This window comes from Diadema antillarum, unplaced genomic scaffold (genome assembly GCF_040938485.1).
Source record: "Diadema antillarum isolate AM-2024a unplaced genomic scaffold, OU_Dant_1.0 scf00000120, whole genome shotgun sequence".
Taxonomy (NCBI): domain Eukaryota; kingdom Metazoa; phylum Echinodermata; class Echinoidea; order Diadematoida; family Diadematidae; genus Diadema; species Diadema antillarum.
Genome location: NW_027271009.1, coordinates 837,963 through 860,649, shown reverse-complemented (window position 1 = coordinate 860,649; position 22,687 = coordinate 837,963). Strand labels below are relative to the sequence as shown.

At 40.3% G+C, this 22,687-nt stretch overlaps 1 protein-coding gene across 1 annotated transcript; it reads right to left on the bottom strand.

Moving 5' to 3' along the window:
* Nucleotides 1–1,027: 1,027 nt before the first annotated feature.
* Nucleotides 1,028–22,090, bottom strand: LOC139720069 (eukaryotic translation initiation factor 2-alpha kinase 1-like). The gene is made up of 14 exons (XM_071631440.1): nucleotides 21,977–22,090; nucleotides 20,648–20,772; nucleotides 19,077–19,255; nucleotides 12,661–12,762; nucleotides 11,894–12,058; nucleotides 10,306–10,380; nucleotides 8,812–8,960; nucleotides 7,136–8,007; nucleotides 5,983–6,089; nucleotides 5,183–5,324; nucleotides 4,792–4,895; nucleotides 4,143–4,280; nucleotides 3,610–3,702; nucleotides 1,028–1,797 (listed from the first exon to the last, which is right to left on the bottom strand). The coding sequence occupies exons 2-14, from the start codon at nucleotides 20,733–20,735 to the stop codon at nucleotides 1,678–1,680; spliced, it is 2,334 nt and encodes a 777-aa protein (XP_071487541.1). The 5' UTR covers nucleotides 20,736–20,772; nucleotides 21,977–22,090; the 3' UTR covers nucleotides 1,028–1,677.
* Between the last annotated feature and the right edge of the window lie 597 nt (nucleotides 22,091–22,687).

The window sequence follows — 22,687 nt, the reverse complement described above, 5'->3', positions numbered from 1 at the left end:
CATTGCCAAGAACTTAATCATTTTGCAATCGTGTGCCACTCACGCCTCGCAGGCAAACCACCGGTAACAACTCGCGAGAATGGCGCGAGTAGCCGTCATAGCCATCGTAGCCGTCATCGAGATGGATCTCGCAACCGTCATGATCGCGATGGTGACAAGCCCCATTACGGACGGTCTTCCCAGTCTTCTCGAAGGGATCATCGCTCCTCCCGGGCCTCACGAAGCGACCACCGTAGCCGCAACACAACACAATCTCGACATGAGTCCCGATCAAGGAGAGATCGAAGCTCAACTCACTTGCAGTCCCCCTCTCCTAACCGTGATCGTGCTCATCTCATCTCCCGAGGCCGTACCCTCAGGTCAACTAGTCCTGACTCGCGTTCATCCTCTACCGAAAGCGATGGCCCTGAGGAGAGCTTCCATATTCAGGCGCTACACCTCACCCATCGCCTTCCTCGAGCTGAAGTTTTTCTCGACAACCAACCTCTGACGATGACGGTTGATACAGGCTCAAGTATCAACGTTCTCCGAGAATGCGACTACAAAAAACTCACTGGCCTTGGTAAGCTCCATTGGACCGACATCAAACTCTTTGCCTATGGATCGACGGACTCCCTGCCCATGCTGGGAAAATTTCGCTCATTCATAAGCGTCGTCGACGACGACTCTCGACTCATTGAAGCGCAATTCTACGAAGTGGCTGGTAGCTCCTATACAACCTCCCTGCTGAGCTTCAATATAGCAGTTGACATCGGACTAGTCAAAATGCATGCGTGCAAATGTTAGGAAGACATTTTCAAGCAGCAGAAGGTGGTAAGCTGATGAAATTTGCCACCAACCTAATTTTTTTTTTTTTTTAAAGGATGAAACTTCTAGAGCGCAGTTCTATCTGGACCTGAAACAACTGACAGTTGTTTCTGCCTGAAAGTCAGGGAAAGGTATTCATTATGGCAGTGGCAGGATCACATTGCGCCCCCCCCCCCCCCCCCATGCTCATGAAGCCAGCACTCTCCCCATGTTCCTCTTCCATTATTTCTGATTATTAGGGCTCAGCTTAGACATCCCTGCAACATATACAACTCAATGGTCATCCCATGTTCACTGTGCCCCATGCCTCAAGACCAAAAACTCTGGTGGTCCTTTCTCAGTCTCCAAACTCTATATCACATGAAGTTCTTATCATCTGGCTCTGTGTTGGCATTTTGTTGGTACTTCAGTTGACGTCATTCATTCACACAGCCTGGTTAATTTTCATATACATTAATTCAAACTCTGCATCACCGTACAATGGTAAAGTTTCAGTATAGAATTCATCGGTTCGGAATAATAAGGGCGTTAAGTTGCTACTAAAGCCATGGTGTTCGAGGCACATCAACACCCTTATCATTCTCATCCAATGAATTATAGTGCGAAATAAAGAGAAACAAAAATCATCAATGCAATGATTTAGCTGACATGAGTTTAACCTGATACCATGATTAATACACACCTGGTAGCAGATGAGAAGACAAATTGCAGTTTGTCCTCTTATTAAGATTTGCACAACTTAAAAACACAACAACAATGCAACTACTGTCACACATGGCTGTTCAAATAATAACATGGTTCAGAATACCGGTGCTGGAATAAATGCTCACATAAAAGGTATTGCACAATGTTTACATCTGTGACAAGGCATCAGTTGGTTCCATTATTTCCTTGCTTGTTCAATAATGTCCTCAGACGATCATTTTCAGCATCTTTCTGCGACACTTGCATCTGGAGTTGTGCAACCAGTGATTTCAGGTCAGCTATCTCCTGTGACAGGCAAGACAAAGGCACATGTACAAAAAGATGATTGGGAATTTTGCAGCAGAAATTATTACAGTCTAACTTGCCTACATCTCTGAAGTTGACTGCACATCTTATTTTGAAGAAGGATCAGAAGGAACTGTTCAAATTCACATTATTTGCACAAAAATCTGAAAGATGTTTAAAAAGCATTCAAATCTGAAAGAAAACCAGGGACTCTGATCTTCTAAAATGTGTTGCAAATTTCAGAATCTATACAGCATTTAACCCTAAAAGGGCTGGGGGGTGGGGGTGGCGGATTCCGTCCCCCTCGATGTTTCGCGCTATAATTCTGCAACGCGAGAAGGCCTCATCGCCAGGCTTCTTGACTTTGTTTGTTCAAGTCTCGCGCAACTTTTGAGACCAAATTTGCAACATCCGCGCATACTTTTGCGAAGCCACGCCCATTTTTGTAACGGAATGTCGCCCCAAAACGGGCACAATTTTTTGTACATTTCCTTTGGAAAACAGTGCTCTGTCATGAAAGTCATAAAAACCTGATTATTTTTACAATTAATCACTTTCATTGATTACTTTTAAGCTAATTATGGTAGAAAAGTGGTCAGTGACAATTTCCAATAAAAAAACAAAGAAAAAACAAAAGTTGAAAAACAAAGAAATACATAAGAAATTCTGAAAACAATAAAATTCATAAGAATTGAAATGAGTTTTGGAAGTTTTTGTAATGTACAATAACAGCCTGAAGGGTTCAATACACCTCTGCTGAACAAAGTCCTTTCCTTCATGTTTTGATCAAGCTAGTACTCAGTCATACTTTCTGACCCATGACGCTCATGTGCGACTAAAAAAGTAAACTAGCTCTACATATTCATTCCAATAATTTTGATCTAAAGCTACTGTAGCTTGTATACTGTTTTAGGAAACCAAACAGATAAGTGAATTGCATAGTTGCTTTGTTTGTTTGTTTATTTGTTTTTTGACTAAGGCATCTTTTGACACTGAACATTGTAACAAGAAAACTCCTGCAGAAGTGGAAGTTAACAATCAACCCCGATGAAGCAATATTCTTCATGAACAAGAATAATCACTTTAGTTCCATATATCCAGATCTGTGATGGTACTCTTTCATAAGCATGTGCAGCCCCCAGCATAGTCCCTCACCATTACCTACTAGAGTGGAATCCCATTATAACGAAGTCCTTGGGACCAGCATTTTTTTTTTGTGGTCATATTGAAATTTCATTATAAGTGAACAAATAAACAATGAAAAGCATAGAGCGGATAATGTTGCGGCCTAAACTTTTATTTCATTGTAACCAGAATTTTGTTATAACCACGTTCGTGTTAACGGGAGTGCACTGTGTACAGAATTAAAATGCTGGTTGTCTGAAGACTGCAAAGATATATACATACATCTAAAAACACACACAAGAAATCATCGGTTCTAGGTTTCACCATTTTTCCTATTTTGTGTCTGGAGGGAAAAAAGTACTCTTAGGCTTTACTGTTTTCAGTGAAGCATGACTGATTAAGGAATTATGGTCATGTTCTTCCACTGGAGCATCGTAGCAGCACTGCTCTTTAAGAAGGGGCCTGCCATTATTACCACGCTGGCGTTGCCAGGTACCCAATGATACACATGGCTGAAGGGGAACATCACGACTAAGACACTTTGTCGAGGGGCGCAGGCACCAGCCTGGAATGGAACTCAGGGCTTCTGATTCAATAGTTCAATGCCTTTAAACCCTGAACCACAGTGTCCCAAGCCATTCCACCTCATAATTTGAAGAATATTTGTATATCAAAGTAGCAACTAACCTTGTCTTTCGTCAAGAAGAGATTCTGGAGGAGGTCTTCAGCACTGGGCCTCTCGCTGCTATCAGGCCTCGTTAGCTGCTGTATGGCAGTGTGCTGTGGATGGAGAAGACAGTGTGAAAGGTGGAAGAGGGAATGGTGCATGGAGAAACAATACAGATGGATAGATAGATCAGTAGATATAATGGACAGCACAATAAAAAGGACTATCGCTCAAGAAAACTAAATCAATGGACAGATTATTAGAGGTAGACTGCTGATGTTCAGTTGGAGAGACATATGATTAGCTGGGGGAGGAAGAAAAGAGAATGACAGTGGGATATGCTATTGTTCATTTTTGGGTACTTTTTGACCACATGTTCTTGTTGTTTAAATGTTTGTATTCACCAACAGTGTATTTTTTTTTTTTTTTGGGGGGGGGGGGAAGGGGGAAAGAAATTTCTTTTTGAAGTTTCAAACACATCCAGGAAGCACCTGTTCTCTGGGTATGTGCTACCTGTTAATGAACATCTTTGCAATTTGAGTGAAGCCATTACCTCACTAGGCCATCTCTTGTTGATTTCAGAAGGAATGTTGCCTTTTCTAAGCTCCCTCAGACAAATGTCCCTTTCCATCGTCGTACTGAAGGGATGGTAGAGCTCAAACAAGATGAACCCAACGCTGTACATGTCGGACTATGATGAGAACAAAGAGGAAAGGGTCACAAGCATGAAAGATGACAGCTAATTACCTGTTTAAGTCAGAACTACAAGATGTGTAGCACTTATATCTTATGCCATGTCATTAGTGAGTTTAATTTTTTGAGTATTGGGACTTCCCAACAATTTTGTGAGTGGTTAAATTCGCAATTGTGGAGTACAGTACTAAAGGGAGATATGTACAAGTGCACATCATCATTGCATTTATGTCCAGATCACAGCTGATATTCTTGTATGATGTTTGATATGCGAATAGCACCTGACTTGCAAAATTTACGAAAATGAATATGGAAATATATGGTGTATACAGTTAACGATTCTAGGAAGCTGCTTATTCAAGCTCAATATATCAAATTCTAGCACAATAAAGAAACTATATGACATCCACTATGCTGTACACTTGGATAGTATGACATAATTCATCCATCTTGGATGGGAATTCCTTGACATAAGACACACTTGTATCAAATTAATCATGTGGTCGTACCTTGTTGTCATAGGTACTACCTTCCAACTGCTCTGGTGCTGCATAAGTTGCGGTCCCAACGCCTGTGGTGTAGCAGTCCGGCTCGCATGACCCACAAGACCAATCTGTGAACACAATACAGAACAGCATTACTTGATGAAGACATGTACATGTGCAGTTGATGATCTTTTTGAACAGTCATTGCAGAGTTACTACAAACACACACAAACACACACATGTCTACATACACTGTGTGTGAAAAATGGTTATAGTTGTTCAGCAATGCTTAGAAATCGACAAATGTCTTACAAGAGTTACACTTGACCTTCTCTTTGAACATGTGCCAAGCAAAAGGAATGGCAGTCATGTTAGGTGGACAAACCCTGAGGGTACAATCATGCATGGAACTAACCTTTACTGTTCCTCTCCTGTGGATGTCTCCTCATCAGAGGCGTCTTGGGTTCATTGACAGCATCCTCCCGTGCAAGCCCGAAGTCACCGATCTTCACCTGAAGTTTGGACCCACTGTCGGTGCCTAGGAACACATTCTTGGGCTAAATCAAAGACAATAGACAGTTTTAAAAAAGGCCACAAAACTATATATATATATATATATATATATATATATATATATATATATGTATGTATATATATATCATTATATTGGCAAGGAGCTGTGGAATTCCTTCTTCAGTGTTCTTAGTCATTCTGTTAGTAATTTTCTGCTTATTCCTTACACAGATTGTTTATTAAGCTGGAATAAGCAACAGTGCCCCAAAATACTATTTGCTTAAATATTCCCATCATCTAAACTCTCATTTCATGGGTGTATTGCCGCCTGAATATTGGTCTGATTTCAGCTAAAGTCCATGTCTATTTTTTTTTCCCTTTCTATTTTCTAAGTTTTTATAGCTCTTTGAATTGCCAAGCAGGCAAGTATTCTAGAGAGAGGTCTGATCGAAATCATGGCTTTCAAAGTTGCACTGTCCACAGATAAGATTACTGCAAATAAATCCCAGTCATCATGAATATAACATAATGTTGGATGTTGTATCTGTCACCGGTTGGTTAAAACAACGTGTCTATCACCTATATCAGTTAAACCTGCTTCTTTAAGAAAGCAAATGGAAAACAAAGACATACAGTAAGGATGAATCTCATGTCACTGTAACACACTTCAACTTAAGATTGCGGGGAAAAAAGGTGACCTACCGTGACATCTCGATGCAGAATGCCCTGACTGTGGATATACTTCATCCCCTCCAGAATCTGCTTGTTAATGCACTGATTGTCGCTTTCTTTCACGGCATCAAAATTATCTGGAAGATCGTGTATCAGACAGATATTCATTTATTAACTAATCATAACTGATATCAAAACAAAATATGAAGAGCGATATGACTGGTATGCATACTTGGAATTAAAATGCCTCCACTTCTCATGAAACACACTACATTTGTCAATGGAAATTCCTAGATGAAGATACAGCTGAAAAATAAATGCTACCCCATGTTCAGTGACCTTTGACCTATGACCTTGAAGGATTTAGACCAAACTTAATCAGTGCATCTACACCTCCTGTAGCATACCTGGGCTAGATAGCAAGGAAATCCACTGAATGTTTTCACCTAACCGTGGTAAGACATGTGGAACAGACGGACTGACAGACAACCTGAAAACACAAAGCCTCTGGCACCCTTTAGGTCTGAGGCATACATATACTGGCCTTTGATAATAATTCTGGACCCTTTGGTTTAAGAATAAAAATTCAACAGATTGTTTTCGTACTGTTGACCATATATGTACTAAGTTTCATTGTCACACCTAAAGTCACAGTAGAGTTTACTAACATGGTTACAAAGTAAATAAGGGTGCACAAACAGACATGCCGGAAAGAAATTGATCCACAAAATATTATTTCTTCAGCAAGATGGCATTTCATATGCATGAATAAAGAGTCTTCTTTGCTTAACTATGGTATTCAGTGAGGCAGTAGTACAAGCACCGTGACTGTGACTGCAGCTGTATGCATGCAGACACTTCGTCAATAGAGAGCTCAGTACGGTAGGGCATACAGGATGGAGAGTTAATGCTAAATGTGGTGATCTTTCTCCATTCTAATTTGTTAGTTGTTTGAGTTTTGTGGAAGGGGATGCCTGTGTTCCCTGTCCAGTGTTTAGTTGTCACATATGTGCTTGCTGGACCTAAACATACAGTGGGTAGCTGATCAATAACATAAAGAATCCAGATATTTAGTTTTGTGCATGTGCAGATCTATCTTAGGCTCTGTTTCGAATCCTTTTTGCCTTCCATCCTGAAATTAAAAGCTCACTAAAGTCACTATAATATCTGAGTAGATACATACTTGCACCCGAGATGCACTCATTGCGATTGTCCAACCACTGCCTTAGGGTGCCGCAGCATAGCTCCATCTGGATGTACAAGACAGGCGTCATCTTAAACATCAGGGATTCCGCACGAGAACTGAGGTCGGGACTGGACTCCTGGCCGTCCCAGCTAACCGACCTGTAATAGCTACTTCTGGCGGTCGTAGGCTGGTTAGGGACGCCGATGGCACAGGAGGTGCTACGGACACTGGTCATTGTGTGGCTGGTCGAGCTGGAAGTGAACAGCACTTTGACAGCCTCGTCGTAGCCAAGACTGGAACCTTTGGTGATGACATGGTTGATCTCGGTAGAATCAATTTTTTCAAAACTCTCCTCAAAATAGCTGACGTCTGGTTCATCTTGGCCTTCTCGCATGCTTGAAGATTGACCACGGAATACATGTTTCTCTTTAAAGGTGCTTGTACTTTTCTTCACTTGTATGCCTGAACTCTCACTGCTAAGTGATGATATCACCAGCTGATCCATTCCACTCTCCTCTTCAGTGTCTGGTTTCCGTAAGCCCACAGAACTCCTGGATGACTCCTGTTTTGCTATCCTTTCTCTTATTTGGGCAGCACGCTCACTTGTGTCCGAAAGAAATTGTTCCACGGTTTCATCACTGTTGAATCTCTCCTCCTCAAAAGGGACCACAAAGTCTGGATCAAACACAATCTCTTCCACCTCTGCTGCATGATTAAACTTGGTCTCTTTTGTGAAAGACATTGGTGGGGATTCAATTTCTCTGATCACTGGGGATGACACCCGTGCAACACGCTTTACATTGTTTCTCAAACTCCACTTCATTTCCTCGCCATTTTCATCCTCTTCTGAGTCATCGTCTTCACTCGACCTTGAGTTCAATGAAAAACAAAAAAGAAACAATCATATGCAATTATCATATTGAAGAGCTTTGCATACTCTTGTCTTGAATGTGTGTATGTGAAATGACTGCTGGATAACCATAAACTACTGACTGGCATTTATATCTCATAGACACACAAATGTACAGTACTGGTTGAGGTGGGGATTCAGGTTTATAACATTTCTAAGTGAGATAATGAGAAACCTCATGAAATATGAAAGAGCATGTAATTTTAAGAAGGATTCAACGTTCATTTGATGAAAATTGGTTCTTTAAATGGCTGAGATATCCAAAAAAGTGATAATAGTAAAAGGCGACAGGCCACGCCTTTTAATAGGATCTCTTTGTTTCACCGTGTGTTTGGATATCTCAGCCATTTCAAAACAGATTTTCTTCAAATAAACTTTTGATACCCCTTAGAATTGCATGCTCTTTGACATCTCGTAGTTGAGTGATTTCTGAATATCTCGCAAAACATTAAAAGCTAAATCCTCACCTCAACCAGAACTATACACACTTTAAAAGTTCATCTGGAAACACCCGAGTAGAGATATCGAAAGATCCACTCTCACATGTATGACCTTTTTGAAAGTAAAGACCTTCTGACAAAACACTGCTTGTTTAGACTCACTGGATTCGAACCCATGCCCAAACCTCAGTCACACTATTGAAAGTAGATACGCTACCAACTGAACCCCTCGCTGCCCTCAAGAGTATTTTTGCATATGGCAGCTAAGCCAGATAATTTTCTTTATATAAAGACGGAAAAAAGAAGTGAAATAGCCCACTTACTCTAAGTCATTATCATCAAGGTGGTTAGGCATCAAGAGTACTTTTTTGTGCTGCCTTCTTGACCGGCGGTGCACCTCTTCGCCGACCCACGACTGATGGTAGCGGACCACGTTGGGGTGGTTAAGACAGGCCAGGGTCTGAATCTCTCGCTACAATAATGATAACAATAATAACAAAGATGATGATAATTATGAGATGATGCCACTATTACTATAGCTACTATCATATTTCAAATACTTAGAATCTTACTATAGGATTGGTCAAGAGTCACATGATAAAGCGTAGTTTTGCCCATCACATCACCTGAGAAGAAAAGTTCGTTACACTCTATGATGAAAGTCACTTTGTTTCGCTTATCTCTTAGTCCACACAGTCCTAACGTGTGATACAACTTACAATTTTAAGTACGCGCGAAATGAAAGTGCGTTACACTTTGGTCTAACATTTGACCTGGGTCAAGTGATAGACCACAGTGCAATGCACTTTTATTTCGGTGCCGCGCGCGGGGCGCGAAGCAAATTTGTTGTTTTGTCATCTACGTGCATACATCATACAGTGAACTACGTAGCCTAAGCCCTGAGGATACCCTAAGACAGCTAAAACGGTTTCAGATGTGGAATAAAATGGGAATATCCAGGACCCTAGATATGGAATATAAAGCAAATAATCAACTTTAAGTTTCAGGCAGTGAGACAAACTACTAGCATCACTTCCTCGGCGATCTGAATGTGTGCTTTATCTTTCCTCAGCTGCACTTCAGAAAGATAGCTACATCCAGATTGCCTCGAAAGTGATAGTTTGTCCTATCACCTTCACCAACATGGATTACTTGCTTACTATTACTATTTTTACTATCACTATTACTATTTTGTACTACTATTTCTATTACTATGATGACGCTGCTATCACTGAAGCCAATGACTACGACTACTAGTACTACTACTACTACTACTGCTGCTACAGTGCTGCTACTACTACTACTACGAGTACTACTACTTCTACTTTTGCTACTACTATCATTATCACTACTTCTCTTACTGCTGTAACTTCTACCATAACTACAGGGCTGCAAACATTTCCACATCAATATGAGGGGGATTCCAAAGAGCAATCTGTGTGTTACATGCATCCTCAATGGGCAAATGTCAATCTAAAATCAGTGAGGCATTTTCATTCTCTCGTCTGGACTTGAGGAAATATCCAGCTTTTCAGGGAGCCTCCTTTGGAATTAGGGAAACCAAGCAGCCCTATTACCACTATCACTACTAATATATATATTTTTTTCTTAATCATGGCAAGTAGATCTGATTGGGACAGATGGAAGAACTGAAAACCCAAACACCAATCCCAACCTCCACCCCTCAGGCCAAAGTAAAACAAAAAACAAACCATAACATAAGTCCAACACATCAACACCAATGATGCATCTTATTACTCTACACATACACGTGTATTCCATCATTTATATAGGTAAGCAGAAATGAGCATATTCACCTGTAGATTCGACTCCTTGCAAGTAATCTTTATCTTTTTGATGGCATAGCATTTCCCGTCAAGCTTGTGTTTGACCTGCAGATACAACAAGATTTTATCAACAAACATGAAATTTATACGTTGGGCCGACACATTACATCAATGAAAACTGGTGGGTGAGGAAATACACGTAATGTATCATCGGGAAGTGTGTGAAATATTATTGAAGTTGGTTGTAATTTTCTTGCTGTTGAGATGAGCTGCATAAAGTCGTATGTCGCAAACAATAAGTTCAGCTAGCTAGCAGTGGGCTTGATGCTGTGAATAAGGATACAATAAAAAACTCATGTTGAAAATATGTGTTATTCTCAAAGCACTTGGAATAGAAGTTTAAAGGGACTGCACAGTTCTGGTTGAGGTGAGGATTTAGCTTTTAACATTTTGCAAGATATGCAGAAACCACTCTATTAGATATCAACGAACATGCAATTCTAGGGGGAATCAAAAGTTTATTTGATGAAAATCGGTTTTGAAATGGCTGAGATATCCAAAAACAAGGGGAAACAAAGAGATCTTAATAAAAGGCGTGGCCTGTCGCCTTTTATTATCATCACTTTTTTGAATATCTCAGCCATTTGAAAACCAATTTTCATCAAATAAACCTTGAATCCTTCCTAAAATTACATGCTCTTTATATTTCATAAGAGGTTTCTCATTATCTCACCCAAAAATGTTATAAACCTGAATCCTCACCTCAACCAGTACTGTACTGTCCCTTTAAGCAATAAAATAAATTACGTTAGAATATACAGAGTATTCAAATCCATGGGTTTGCAAACCTTTTTTTTTTGCGGGGGGGGGGGGGGGGGTGTGTCCTGAGACAAGGTGAGAGATTTGTTATCTCCCTCAATAACAGTACAAACCTCTTGGAATGGATCATTTTGTACAGTATGTTCTCTCCTGTACAAAAGATCATCTTCTGTATATATAAGGTAATATCAAGTAACTGTGTAAATTGCATGAATAGATGAAACATGCACACATGCAGAATATCATGCAATGCATTAATTTTTCAGCAAAGTTTAGTGTAAGTGTTACAAAATTCCTCACTTTGGTATTTTGGTTTTTCATCTGATTTCTTAAAGAAAAAAAAAAAGCCCTCACCCCTCCTCGCGTCCCCCCCCCCCCCCCCCCCCATGCACATACTTTTTAAGAATGATATTCTTTATTTGAATTCCATTCAATATCAGGCTCATTTTCACAATAATTAATGTATACGCCGAATATTTCGTGAGGTTTTTATTTTCATGAATATCACGAGTCAGGTGCTATTCGCAAAATAAGACACGCGAAGACATTGACTCTGATCCCGATGTGGATGTGACGTAAGTGCGTAAATTTCTCCGTTCAATACGGGACTCCATGATTGCGAATTTAACCACTCGGGAAATTGTTGGGAATTCCTGATTTGCCAAAATTTAGAATCGCGAAATATATGCCGTATACAGTATTATGAACAAAAATAAGCAGTCACTAAAATAACATACACACACAGACACACACAAAAGAATCTCAAATGCTTATGCCCTCCTAGTGATGTTAACTTCACCTCATACACTCTTCCATATCCTCCTTCACCAATTTTCTTCTGTTCAATGAAGTCTGCCTGGTAGCGCTGGGGAAAGAACTGAGACTGGTCTGCTGCCGGTCTTGGCATCCACTGGCTGTAGGTGATTGGTAGGAGTGCTCCACGTCCTGACCCATCCACGACATCCTGAACATTGTCGACGCAGAGAGAGGAACGGCAGAAATGCAAACAATTCCATGGTACTGTACGCTGCTATTTTCGCGAATTTTATGAATCACAGTTGGATTGCCGATTTAACAACACACGAAAATGCCTCCATGCGCTGTGTTAATAGAGCATTAACGTAAAGGTTGGCGTTGATTTGCAAAAACATCTCGCAAAAATGTCTATGACCTCATTATTCGCAAAAATATCTGTACGCGAAAATATAGCGTATACAGTATGAGTTTTCTTCACCCCTCTGCTTAATAATCTCTTGCTTTCAATTCTGTGGTTGCACAGCACGGGGAATTCCCCTCCAAATTTATCTGTTCTTCTGATTCATGGCGTTGTAAGCAGAGCAGCGATAAGGCCACAACATGTTGTAAAATGCATCCTGATAATTATTAAATAAAGGGTGGATGGTAAAACAAGGTTCAGGCTCTGGCACCCAGACTATTCCGACTCTAAGGAGTATGGGAAAGTTGTTACAAGAAGCTACAATTATACAGTGTAAATACATGTCAGAATTAAATCTTTGTTTTGTTTTGTTTTTGTTCGTGTGTGTGTGTGTTTTGGCTTCCACCTACCTCACTGTCACTTGAGAGTGAAAGGGATACAAGCTCCTTCAAGAGCAGACCAAAGGGTACTCCGCAACTCTTGATGGCCTCAGCTGAGGCCGGGTCTATGACCTGATACGCATAGAAGGAGCAAGAGATAAAACCTCATTGAGTTGAAAAGGAAATAAAAAGGGTAGACACACAGATATGGACTTGGCTTTGGCAAAAACTGACTGTCTTTTGTTAAAGTTTGTCTGTTTGTTTGTTTGTTGCTGGTTTTTTCCTGTAACTACTGTTCTTGTGGTACAGGCTTCAGTGAACAAAGTGCGTATCATCATCACAAAGAATGTGAATTCACACACTTCAACAAATTTCACTTCACATAACATCACCACATACAGTTCCTTGGTTGGTTCTGAAACTAGCACAATTCAACTGCAGTATGCAGTAGACTGGCATACTTCCAACTTCTCAAAAGTTCACTATGTCATAAATATGACCCTTCATTCACTTACAGATGAATTGCCCTGCACTTTACAGTTGACCTTTGATCTTAATAACCTCTTTGCACGACCAAAATATTTCTAAATACATTTCAATCCTAAACAAATTACATTACCCTTGACTATCCAAGCCTAAGTTATGACTGGAGGTGATTTCAATGAAATTTAATCTTTGACCCTGACATCTCACCCTTACCACGTTATATGACACATGCCACATTACCAGATTATTTTAGGTACCATTGCTTATATCCCTGAAAGCTGAAATTTTGGCAAGAAAATTAGTGTAACCAAGAGTGAGCGGTCATTGATCTTTGAACTAGAGGCAATTTTGCAAAAAAGAATCTAATCAACATATCTAAACCTCATGTTGCATAACTGGGGAAAGCATTAAAAAACAAAAGACAAGGAAAAGTAGAAATTACGCGGTGCGTAATACATGTCCCCGCCGGAAGTAGCATTTAGTAGCAAAACGTACAATATCTATAGGTAAAAACTCAAGGTCAAAGGTCAAAGATGTCAAAGGTCAAAATTCTGTGTAGAAGTTTTGAAGCCCTCACCTAGTGCCATCACATAAAGCAAACAGAATCGAAACCGGGTTAGAAATGGCGAAGGAGAAGCATTTTGTAGCCAATGTACAATATACGTCAAAAATCAAGGTCAAAGGTCAAAGAAGTCAAAGGTCAAAATTCTGTGTAGAGGTTTTGAAGCTCCCATGTAGTGCTATCATATAAAGCAAACAGAATCAAAATTGGCTCATAAATGACAGAGAAGTAGCAAATTGAACATTTTGATCACACACGGACGCACACACAGACGGACGGACGGACGGACGGACACACGGACACACACACTTAGGAGCCCGTTTCATAGTCCCCTGCTCGAACTCGTTCGGCGGGGACAACAAAACCTTTAGACTAATAAACAAATTTGGTTTTAAATTACTTTAAAGGGAAGCAGTCCTGAGATTTTCACTGTACTGATAATTAAGAAGAGTAAAGAGTATAACCTTTCACCAATTTATACGCGTGGACATCAAAAATTGTCTCCGTACGCGATTTTTAAAAAATAATTCCTGCAAGCGATCGTGTAAGAGCCTGCCAAAAGGTGCAACGTCATTGATGCCCTACTCTCAAGTTGACAGCCGTGCCTCAGAAAACCAATTTAGGTGTTCAAAATGATCATATCTGATTTTTTCATAAAATGTGACAATATGTGGTTTTATTATTTCAAACAAAATATTTCAAGCTTATTTATATATACAATTAATATAAGAATAAATAGTAAACATGTATTTATAAATAACTAGGGATGACGAGCAGAACACCGCTGGAAAGAGTTGTGCATCGATGACGTATGACTCTCCTCCAAGACTTGCTCATTTGCAGAGTCACACTTTTTAAACCGAAATGTACGAGCTTATTTGGTGATTTGAAAGTTTGTTTTTGATGAAAGTAGTTCATTGGAGGTACAAACAACAACATAGTTTTTTTAATTTCGTGAGGACTGCGTCCCTTTAACTTATTAATCACCCATAACTGGGGGTGGGACTACATAAAAAGAACAAAAGATTATTGAATGAGTTACGCATTCTTCTTAACTTAATGTAAATGAGATCTATGACTTACCAACAGTCAGAAAGACTAGTAACCCTTCAGGGGCAACGGCATAACAAATCACACATTGCCACATGTATATTAGTCTGGGTGCCAGAGGCTGAACCTTGTTTTACCGTCCACCCAATGTTTTTTGATGGTTTTAACCTATTTTGGGGGTGCTGAATCCGAATCTGGATGATGCAACTCTTGCATCCCTGAGGGTTTTGAGATATTCAAGATGGCCGCCAATATGGCCGCCCAAACCGGAAATTCCCATGTATTTCCTTCTAAATGGTGAGAAATTGAAAACAATTGATGGTTTTACCCTATTTCAAGGGTGCTGAATCCGAATCTGGATGATGCAACTCCTGCATCCATGAAGTTCTTGAGATATTCAAGATGGCCGCCAAAATGGCCGCCAATTAGAACCGGAAATTCCCATGTATTTCCTTCCCAATGGTGAGAAATTGGAAACAATTGATGGTTCTACCCTATTTCGAGGGTGCTGAATCCGAATCAGGATGATGCAACTCTTGCATCCATGAAGTTTTTGAGATAGTCAAGATGGCCGCCAAAATGGCCGCCCAAACCGGAAATTCCCATGTATTTCCTTCTAAATGGTGAGAAATTGAAAACAATTGATGGTTTTACCCTATTTCAAGGGTGCTGAATCCGAATCTGGATGATGCAACTCTTGCATCCATGAAGTTTTTGAGATATTAAAGATGGCCGCCAAAATGGCCGCCAATTAAAACCAGAAATTCCCATGTATTTCCTTCTAAATGGTGAGAAATTGAAAACAATTGATGGTTCTACCCTATTTCGAGGGTGCTGAATCCGAATCAGGATGATGCAACTCTTGCATCCATGAAGTTTTTGAGATAGTCAAGATGGCCGCCAAAATGGCCGCCCAAACCGGAAATTCCCATGTATTTCCTTCTAAATGGTGAGAAATTGAAAACAATTGATGGTTTTACCCTATTTCAAGGGTGCTGAATCCGAATCTGGATGATGCAACTCTTGCATCCATGAAGTTTTTGAGATATTAAAGATGGCCGCCAAAATGGCCGCCAATTAAAACCAGAAATTCCCATGTATTTCCTTCTAAATGGTGAGAAATTGAAAACAATTGATGGTTCAACCCTAATTCGAGGGTGCTGAATCCGAATCTGGATGGTGCAACTCTTGCATCCTTGAGGGTTTTGAGATATTCAAGATGGCCGCAAATATGGCCGCCAATTAAAACCGGAAATTCCCACTTATTTCCTTCTAAATGGTGAGAAATTGGAAACAATTGATGGTTCAACCCTATTTCGAGGGTGCTGAATCCGAATCTGGATGATGCAACTCTTGCATCCGTGAAGTTTTTTGAGATATTCAAGATGGCCACCAAAATGGCCGCCAATTAAAACTGGAAATTCCCATGTATTTCCTTCTAAATGGTGAGAAATTGAAAACAATTGATGGTTCAACCCTAATTCGAGGGTGCTGAATCCGAATCTGGATGATGCAACTCCTGCATTGTTGAAGATTTTGAGATATTCAAGATGGCCGTTAAAATGGTCGCCCAAAACGGAAGTTCCCATGTATTTCCTTCTAAATGATGACAATTTGAAAGCAATTGGTGGTTTTTATCTTATTTTGAGTGTGCTGAATCCGAAGCTGCAGGATACAACTTTTGCATCCTTAACGGTTTAGAGATGGTAAAGATGGTCGCCAAAAATGACCGCCAAAAAGGGAAATTCATAGGTAGACCCCCTATGTCCTTCTAAATGGTGTAAAATATAAAACAGTTGGTGGTTTTACCCTATTTTGAGTTTGCTGAATTTGAAGCTCCAGGATACAGCTCTTGCTTCCTTGAGGGTTTCGAGATAATAAAGGTGGCCGCCAGAATGGCCCCCAAATGGCCGTCAAAAACGAAATTTTCCGTGTAAGCCCTATATTACCTTCTAAATGGTGTAAAAATGAAAACGATTGGCGGTTTTACTCTATTTTGAGGGTGCTGAATCCGAACCTGGTTGATGCAACTTTCGTGTTCTTTTTTAGGGTTTTGAGATGTCCAAGATGACCACCAAAATAACTGTCAAAAATTGGAAAATTTTAGACCCTATTCAGCACCGTGACCCTCGAAACTTGGTTGTTTAAATTTGTCCATTCTTTACGGTTTTTAGATGTCCAAGATGACAGCCAAAATAAGTGGCAGAAATTCCATTGTTGATATATTTTTTCTCAGTGGTGAAAATTTTAAAATAAATTGATTGTTTTACCCTATTTCGAGGGTGCTGAAGGTCTTTGAAGGTTTTGAGACATCTATAAATGCCCTGTATAAGTGGAAACTCCTCAACATTTTCTTATACTTAAATGGTGAAGTCTTGTGCTCTAAAGCGAAGCGGGGGATTAAACCCAGGGTGAAAAGCAATAATTCGTATTCTTACATTCAACTCAGTTGAGCAGATTTGTCAAATCAGCCAAAAGTTTTTGGCATCCAAAATGACGGTCACAATGATATTGTGATAAACTGAGATATTCCGATATGTCTCAAACGGAACTTTAACACGTACTGGAAAAAAAAAAGTGATATTGACATCATACTGAAACGTACAAACACAAAGATACGACTGAAAATTCCTTTATGCATAATTGTGATAAAATAATGCTTGTGGTCGCAAATATGGCTTAACAGATGTGAAGTTAATCCTTTTCGGCTATCAATAGAGTGAAATTGAATTATAGCATGCTGGTATTTGTTGTTGAAACTTGTCTTGTATTCTGATGAGTCTCGCCTCGTATTTGTATGAAACTTGTCTCATATTTTGATTACGTCATTGGAAATTGTTGCATCCATGACCACTATACCATAGTAGATATCAATAAGGGTAATTTCAAAAGCACTCTGCGCGATTATGATATTCGTAAGTATAACCTGGATTATCAACTATTACCTTACATGTTGTTGTTTGGTTTTTTATTCAGTTTTTTTTAAACAATGCGTTACCTGTGATTTGTCCATCCCCTCTTGTGTGTTTGTAATATATGAATATATATATATATAATGTTACATCATATTGCCGAAAAAAATAAATGAAGCATAACTATAAAAATGTCCAACTAGTGTCTCCAATAATGTCATCAAGACCACCAATATAAACCAGTTAACCAATTTAAGTGTTCATGGATGAAGAGATTTGAATTGCTTAAGAATTAAGACAGGTAATGTTGGGAAATTTCAGTAAACTTCTCTACATCACTATCACAATACAAAATTAGATGAACCGCTTGCACACTTGTATCGTACCAACTCAAAGATATCCGGTAGAGCTGGTTTCACTGTATTATACAGCAATTTCAAACTGTTCCATTGACGAAAACCTGAAATCTTTCAGTCAAAACTAAGATAGGGTAAAACCATCAATTTTTATCAATTTCTCACCATTTATAAGAAGGAAATACATAAGAATTTCCGTTTTGGCGGCCATTTTGGCAGCCATCTTGAATATCTCAAGGTGAATCATCCAGATTCGGATTCAGCATCCTCGAAATAGGGTAAAACCATCAATTGCTTTCTATTTCTCATCATTTAAAAGCTAATTCATAGGAATTTCCGGTTTTAATTGGAGGCCATTTTGGCTGCCATTTTGGCGGCCATCTTAAATATCTCAATACTCTCAAGGATGCAAGGGTTGCATCATCCAGATTCGGATTCAGCACCCTTGAAATAGGGTAGAACCATCAATTGTTTTCAATTTCTCACCATTTAGAAGGAAATACATGGGAATTTCCGGTTTTGACGGCCATTTTGGCGGCCATCTTGAATATCTCACATCCCTCAAGGATGCAGGAGTTACATCATCCTGATTCGGATTCAGCACCACCGAGCTAGGGTAAAGCCATTAATTGTTTTCAATTTCTCACCATTTAGAAGGAAATATATAGGAATTTCCGGTTTTGGCAGCCATTTTGGCGGCCATCTTGAATATCTCAACATCTTCAAGGATGCAATAGTTGCATCATCCAGATTTGGATTCGGCACCCTCGAAATAGGGTCAAACCATCAATTGTTTTCAATTTCTCACCATCTAGAAGGAAATACATGGGAATTTCCGGTTTGGGCGGCCATTTTGGCGGCCATCTTGAATATCTTAAAACCCTCAAGGATGCAAGAGTTGCATCATCCACATTCGGATTCAGCACCCCCGAAATAGGGTAGAACCATCAAAAAACATTGGGTGGACGGTAAAACAAGGTTAGGCCCAAAAAGTGGCTTTGGCACCCAGAGTATATTAAAGTGGGCTATTTTTTATTTTTATTTTTTTGACAAGAGCAAAGTTCTCTAGATTGACCCAACCTGCAGCTCTCTGAGTTTCTTGAACATCCTCTTAAAGATCCTCTGCCGCTTGCTGCCGCTCTTGATCTGAGCTTGACACCAGCCCTTGAGGAGGGTGATGAGGATAACATCCTTGTGCAGATTGGCAGGCTGGAGCAGCATGAGGGCTTTCCCAGTGTCAGCTGACACTGCATCTGAAACTACAAAATGATTGAAAGAGATTATTGCTTCCTCTTTTTCTTGAATGATCAATGTAGAGCTGATGAGACTAGGTTATCCACCAAAGTAAAATATCAACTAGAGCATTTCCACTGTGCTGACTGAACTGTGTTTTTGCCTTCTTACACAGTCACCAAAATGTACATTCCACAAGTATGGCCCATCAGTTAGGCTCATGTAAGCAGGGATAATCATGAACTTTGACCCCACAGATTGACCCATAAGCCCTTTGAATAAAGGGGATATTTTCCACTTACACGCTCTTATAAATTATCATTGGACCTCCCTGATCCCCATGCTAAAGTGCATATTAACTTTGTGCCCTGACTATTGACACCTCTCATTTCATCTCATTATAGTCCATTTTTACCTGTCCGATCAAATCAAAACACTATGGGACATTCCTGGCTATATCAATCTACAGTGATCACTGACCTTGATCTTTGACTCATACCATCACTACCATCAACCATAACATGTTTAATAAACAAGCTTCACACAAATAATAATAAATATGTATACAATTTATGCAAATTCCCAACTACTGGGTCAGCTGTTGTGATTATAATATGAGAAACAAAATTATACAAAGTTGTAACTGAAATTTTTTCCACCTTAATAAATGAGGGCAACATGCAGAAACATGTGGCTGAAATCATTTCACTAACCTTACCTTGGCAACGTTGAGACAACATTCAGAGAACAAATTCCTAACCTCAGACAATAAAGCACCAGGAAATTACATGCACACCTTAAAAAAAAAATGAGGGTAAAAGAATATTAATTACCCGCACGCTACCCAGACGTTGTCACAGTAACTGTAGTTTAGAGAAGAAAAGTCATAGATTCACTCAAAGGGTGCGTTCGAGCGCTCTCCTAAAGCGAACTGTACCGTACCGTACCCGCGCCAGAGGAGCGTTTGAACGCTCCTAAAGTGTACCGTACCGTACTGTACCGAGCCAAAAGTGGACCACTTCCCGATGTGCTCCAAAAGCGTACCAAAGCGTACTAAAAGTTCGTTGTAAAGCATGCGCGTATCAAGCACATACGTCACAATGCAAAAAATCATTCTCTTTGTTCGGGACAGCTGTAAGTAGTTCAAGCGAGAGGTGAATGACATTCCTGCTGTAAACAAGCGTGACCTTTTCTAAAAATAACTCGTGAGGTACGCTTCCTCCACAGAGCGCTCGAACGCACCAAAATTGGCATGGTACGGTACGGTACGCTTTAGTTCAGTTCGCTTTGGTTCGCTTTAGAGCGCTCGAATGCACCCATAGACAGATAAGGACCATGTTTTACATTCCAGAATTAAAGAAACAAAGAAAAAAAGAAAAAAGAAGGGAGAGTAGGTGTTCTTGGATTCAGCTACATACCATCTGGACTCTGAAGAGGCGGAGGAGGAGGACGACGTCCACCAAGTCTCTCCTTCATCTCTTGCTGCATTTCTCTTTGGCCCCCCATATCTCAGCAGGATGGACACCAGTGGCAGTTGCTCGCTCTGCAAACGACAGTCATGACAGTGGACAGAGATAAATATACTAGACTAATCAAACTCCCTGAAAACAAGTGCCTACACATTTTTTCATTTTTCTGTTCACGTTAAGCCCGTTGCCTGTCGCAATTTATACAGCGACTGGGCGCATGGGCTGTAACGTAGTTAGATACTCGTCTCTAACAAGCTGAACAAGTAGCTAACTAATGTTACACCTGTCTAGGCTATTAAAGGCCGAGTACCCCGAGTCTGGACTGGCGGCTGGCAAGTTATGTGTTGTGTTGAGTGTGTTAGGCTGCGTTCACATAGAAGTACATATATGTATACAATTCGGGCATACGGTGCGCGTTTTTGAGGGCACGCGAATAGCTTGAATCGAACGATAGGATTTCCTAACACTGGGTCATATAAGAGGGCACTATTCGAAAATGCCGGATAGCAAAGAATAGTATAGGCTTAGCATAGTGCTTAGTGGGAATCGCGCTTGTTCAATTTTCAAGCAGCCTAAACCATCTTTCGTTTATGAAATGATGAAAATTTTGGTCTGGATTTGCCCTTTAGCAAAAATAAGCGAGTAGACTGACATTCTGATGCAGTTTAGAAATTGTTTATTTAAGATTGCTGGGATGATTGTGTAGGAGCAGGAGGAAGAAATCCTCACTGCATGGGATAGGGAGTTGATGGTGCGGGTGATGCCATGGTGTACTGGGTCGACTTGACGGCGCATGCCATAGCGAATAGCGAATAGCGAATACCGTATACCGAATACCTGGATCTGGATCTGGATAAATACGCTGAAAAACTCTGGATAGAGTATCACTCAGCACTGTGGTGTGATGTGCAGCTAATCACAACGGAGGTGACGCTGGAGCGCTTCTTTTATGTGTCAAATTTATGAATCTGCTTTATATTACTCGGCAGAATTATGGAAAAAGGAGTTGGCGAGAGCAGTTGAAGAACCGTGTGAAGTAGAATAATTATCAGGATGATAACCCTGTAGGCCCTATACTTCTAAAGTTCTATGTGAACGCAGCCTATGGTGGCGGACCGAGGAGGGTGAAAAAAACCCAACCCAAATTGGCCAAACAAACAAATAAACATTAAACAAAAACAAACCCAACTAAGTGCTAAGGCCAAGAGGAATACTACTAGCAAATTTTCAGAGTTTGCGTTTAAAATTTATGAATGTTTATTGTTTGTGATCACTTACCTAGAAACTCTGGAGTGACTGGGAGCTCAGTGCCCAAGTCTTGATAACAAGAATGTTTAAGCAGTAAAAATGCGCTGATCGAGTAAAAGGAGCTCCTGAACGTTACAAGTATCCAGATTTCGCGGCTCAGCACGAACTCACTTTATCCTGTTTGGGCCTACTACGAATCTAAGATGACGGTCTGAAAGTCCGTCGTATCACCGGCTCGGCTCGGCTTTCATGCGGTAAGCACTATCTGGGCACCCGTCCCGCTTCATCATGAATATTCATCATCTACATGTATCCGTAATACCGTTGAAATACATATTTTTTTCATTTCCCGGCAGCGTTTTTACATTTCTCGGCAAAACTGGACATTTTTCCATCTCCTGGCGAGACGTTTTAACATTCCCCGTTGATGCAATTTTTCGAGATTTTTACATTTCCCGGCCATACGTTTTGCACGTATCCAGCGTTCTGCCATTTACTAGTACAGTATCTTACTGCCTGATGAATATTCATGATGAAGCGGGACGGGTGCCCAAATAGTGCTTACCCTTTCATGCATGCTTCGCGCGCGCTGTTGTATGCCATCATCATGTTGCGCAACTCACGTCACCTCTATCAGCTATCAGCTCCGCTCGCTCGGTGCACGGTGTGCGAAGAATCTCACGGGAATCCCGGCCTGTTGGTGTAATCTACATGCGCTAGCGTAGCCTGGATTCCAGAAGC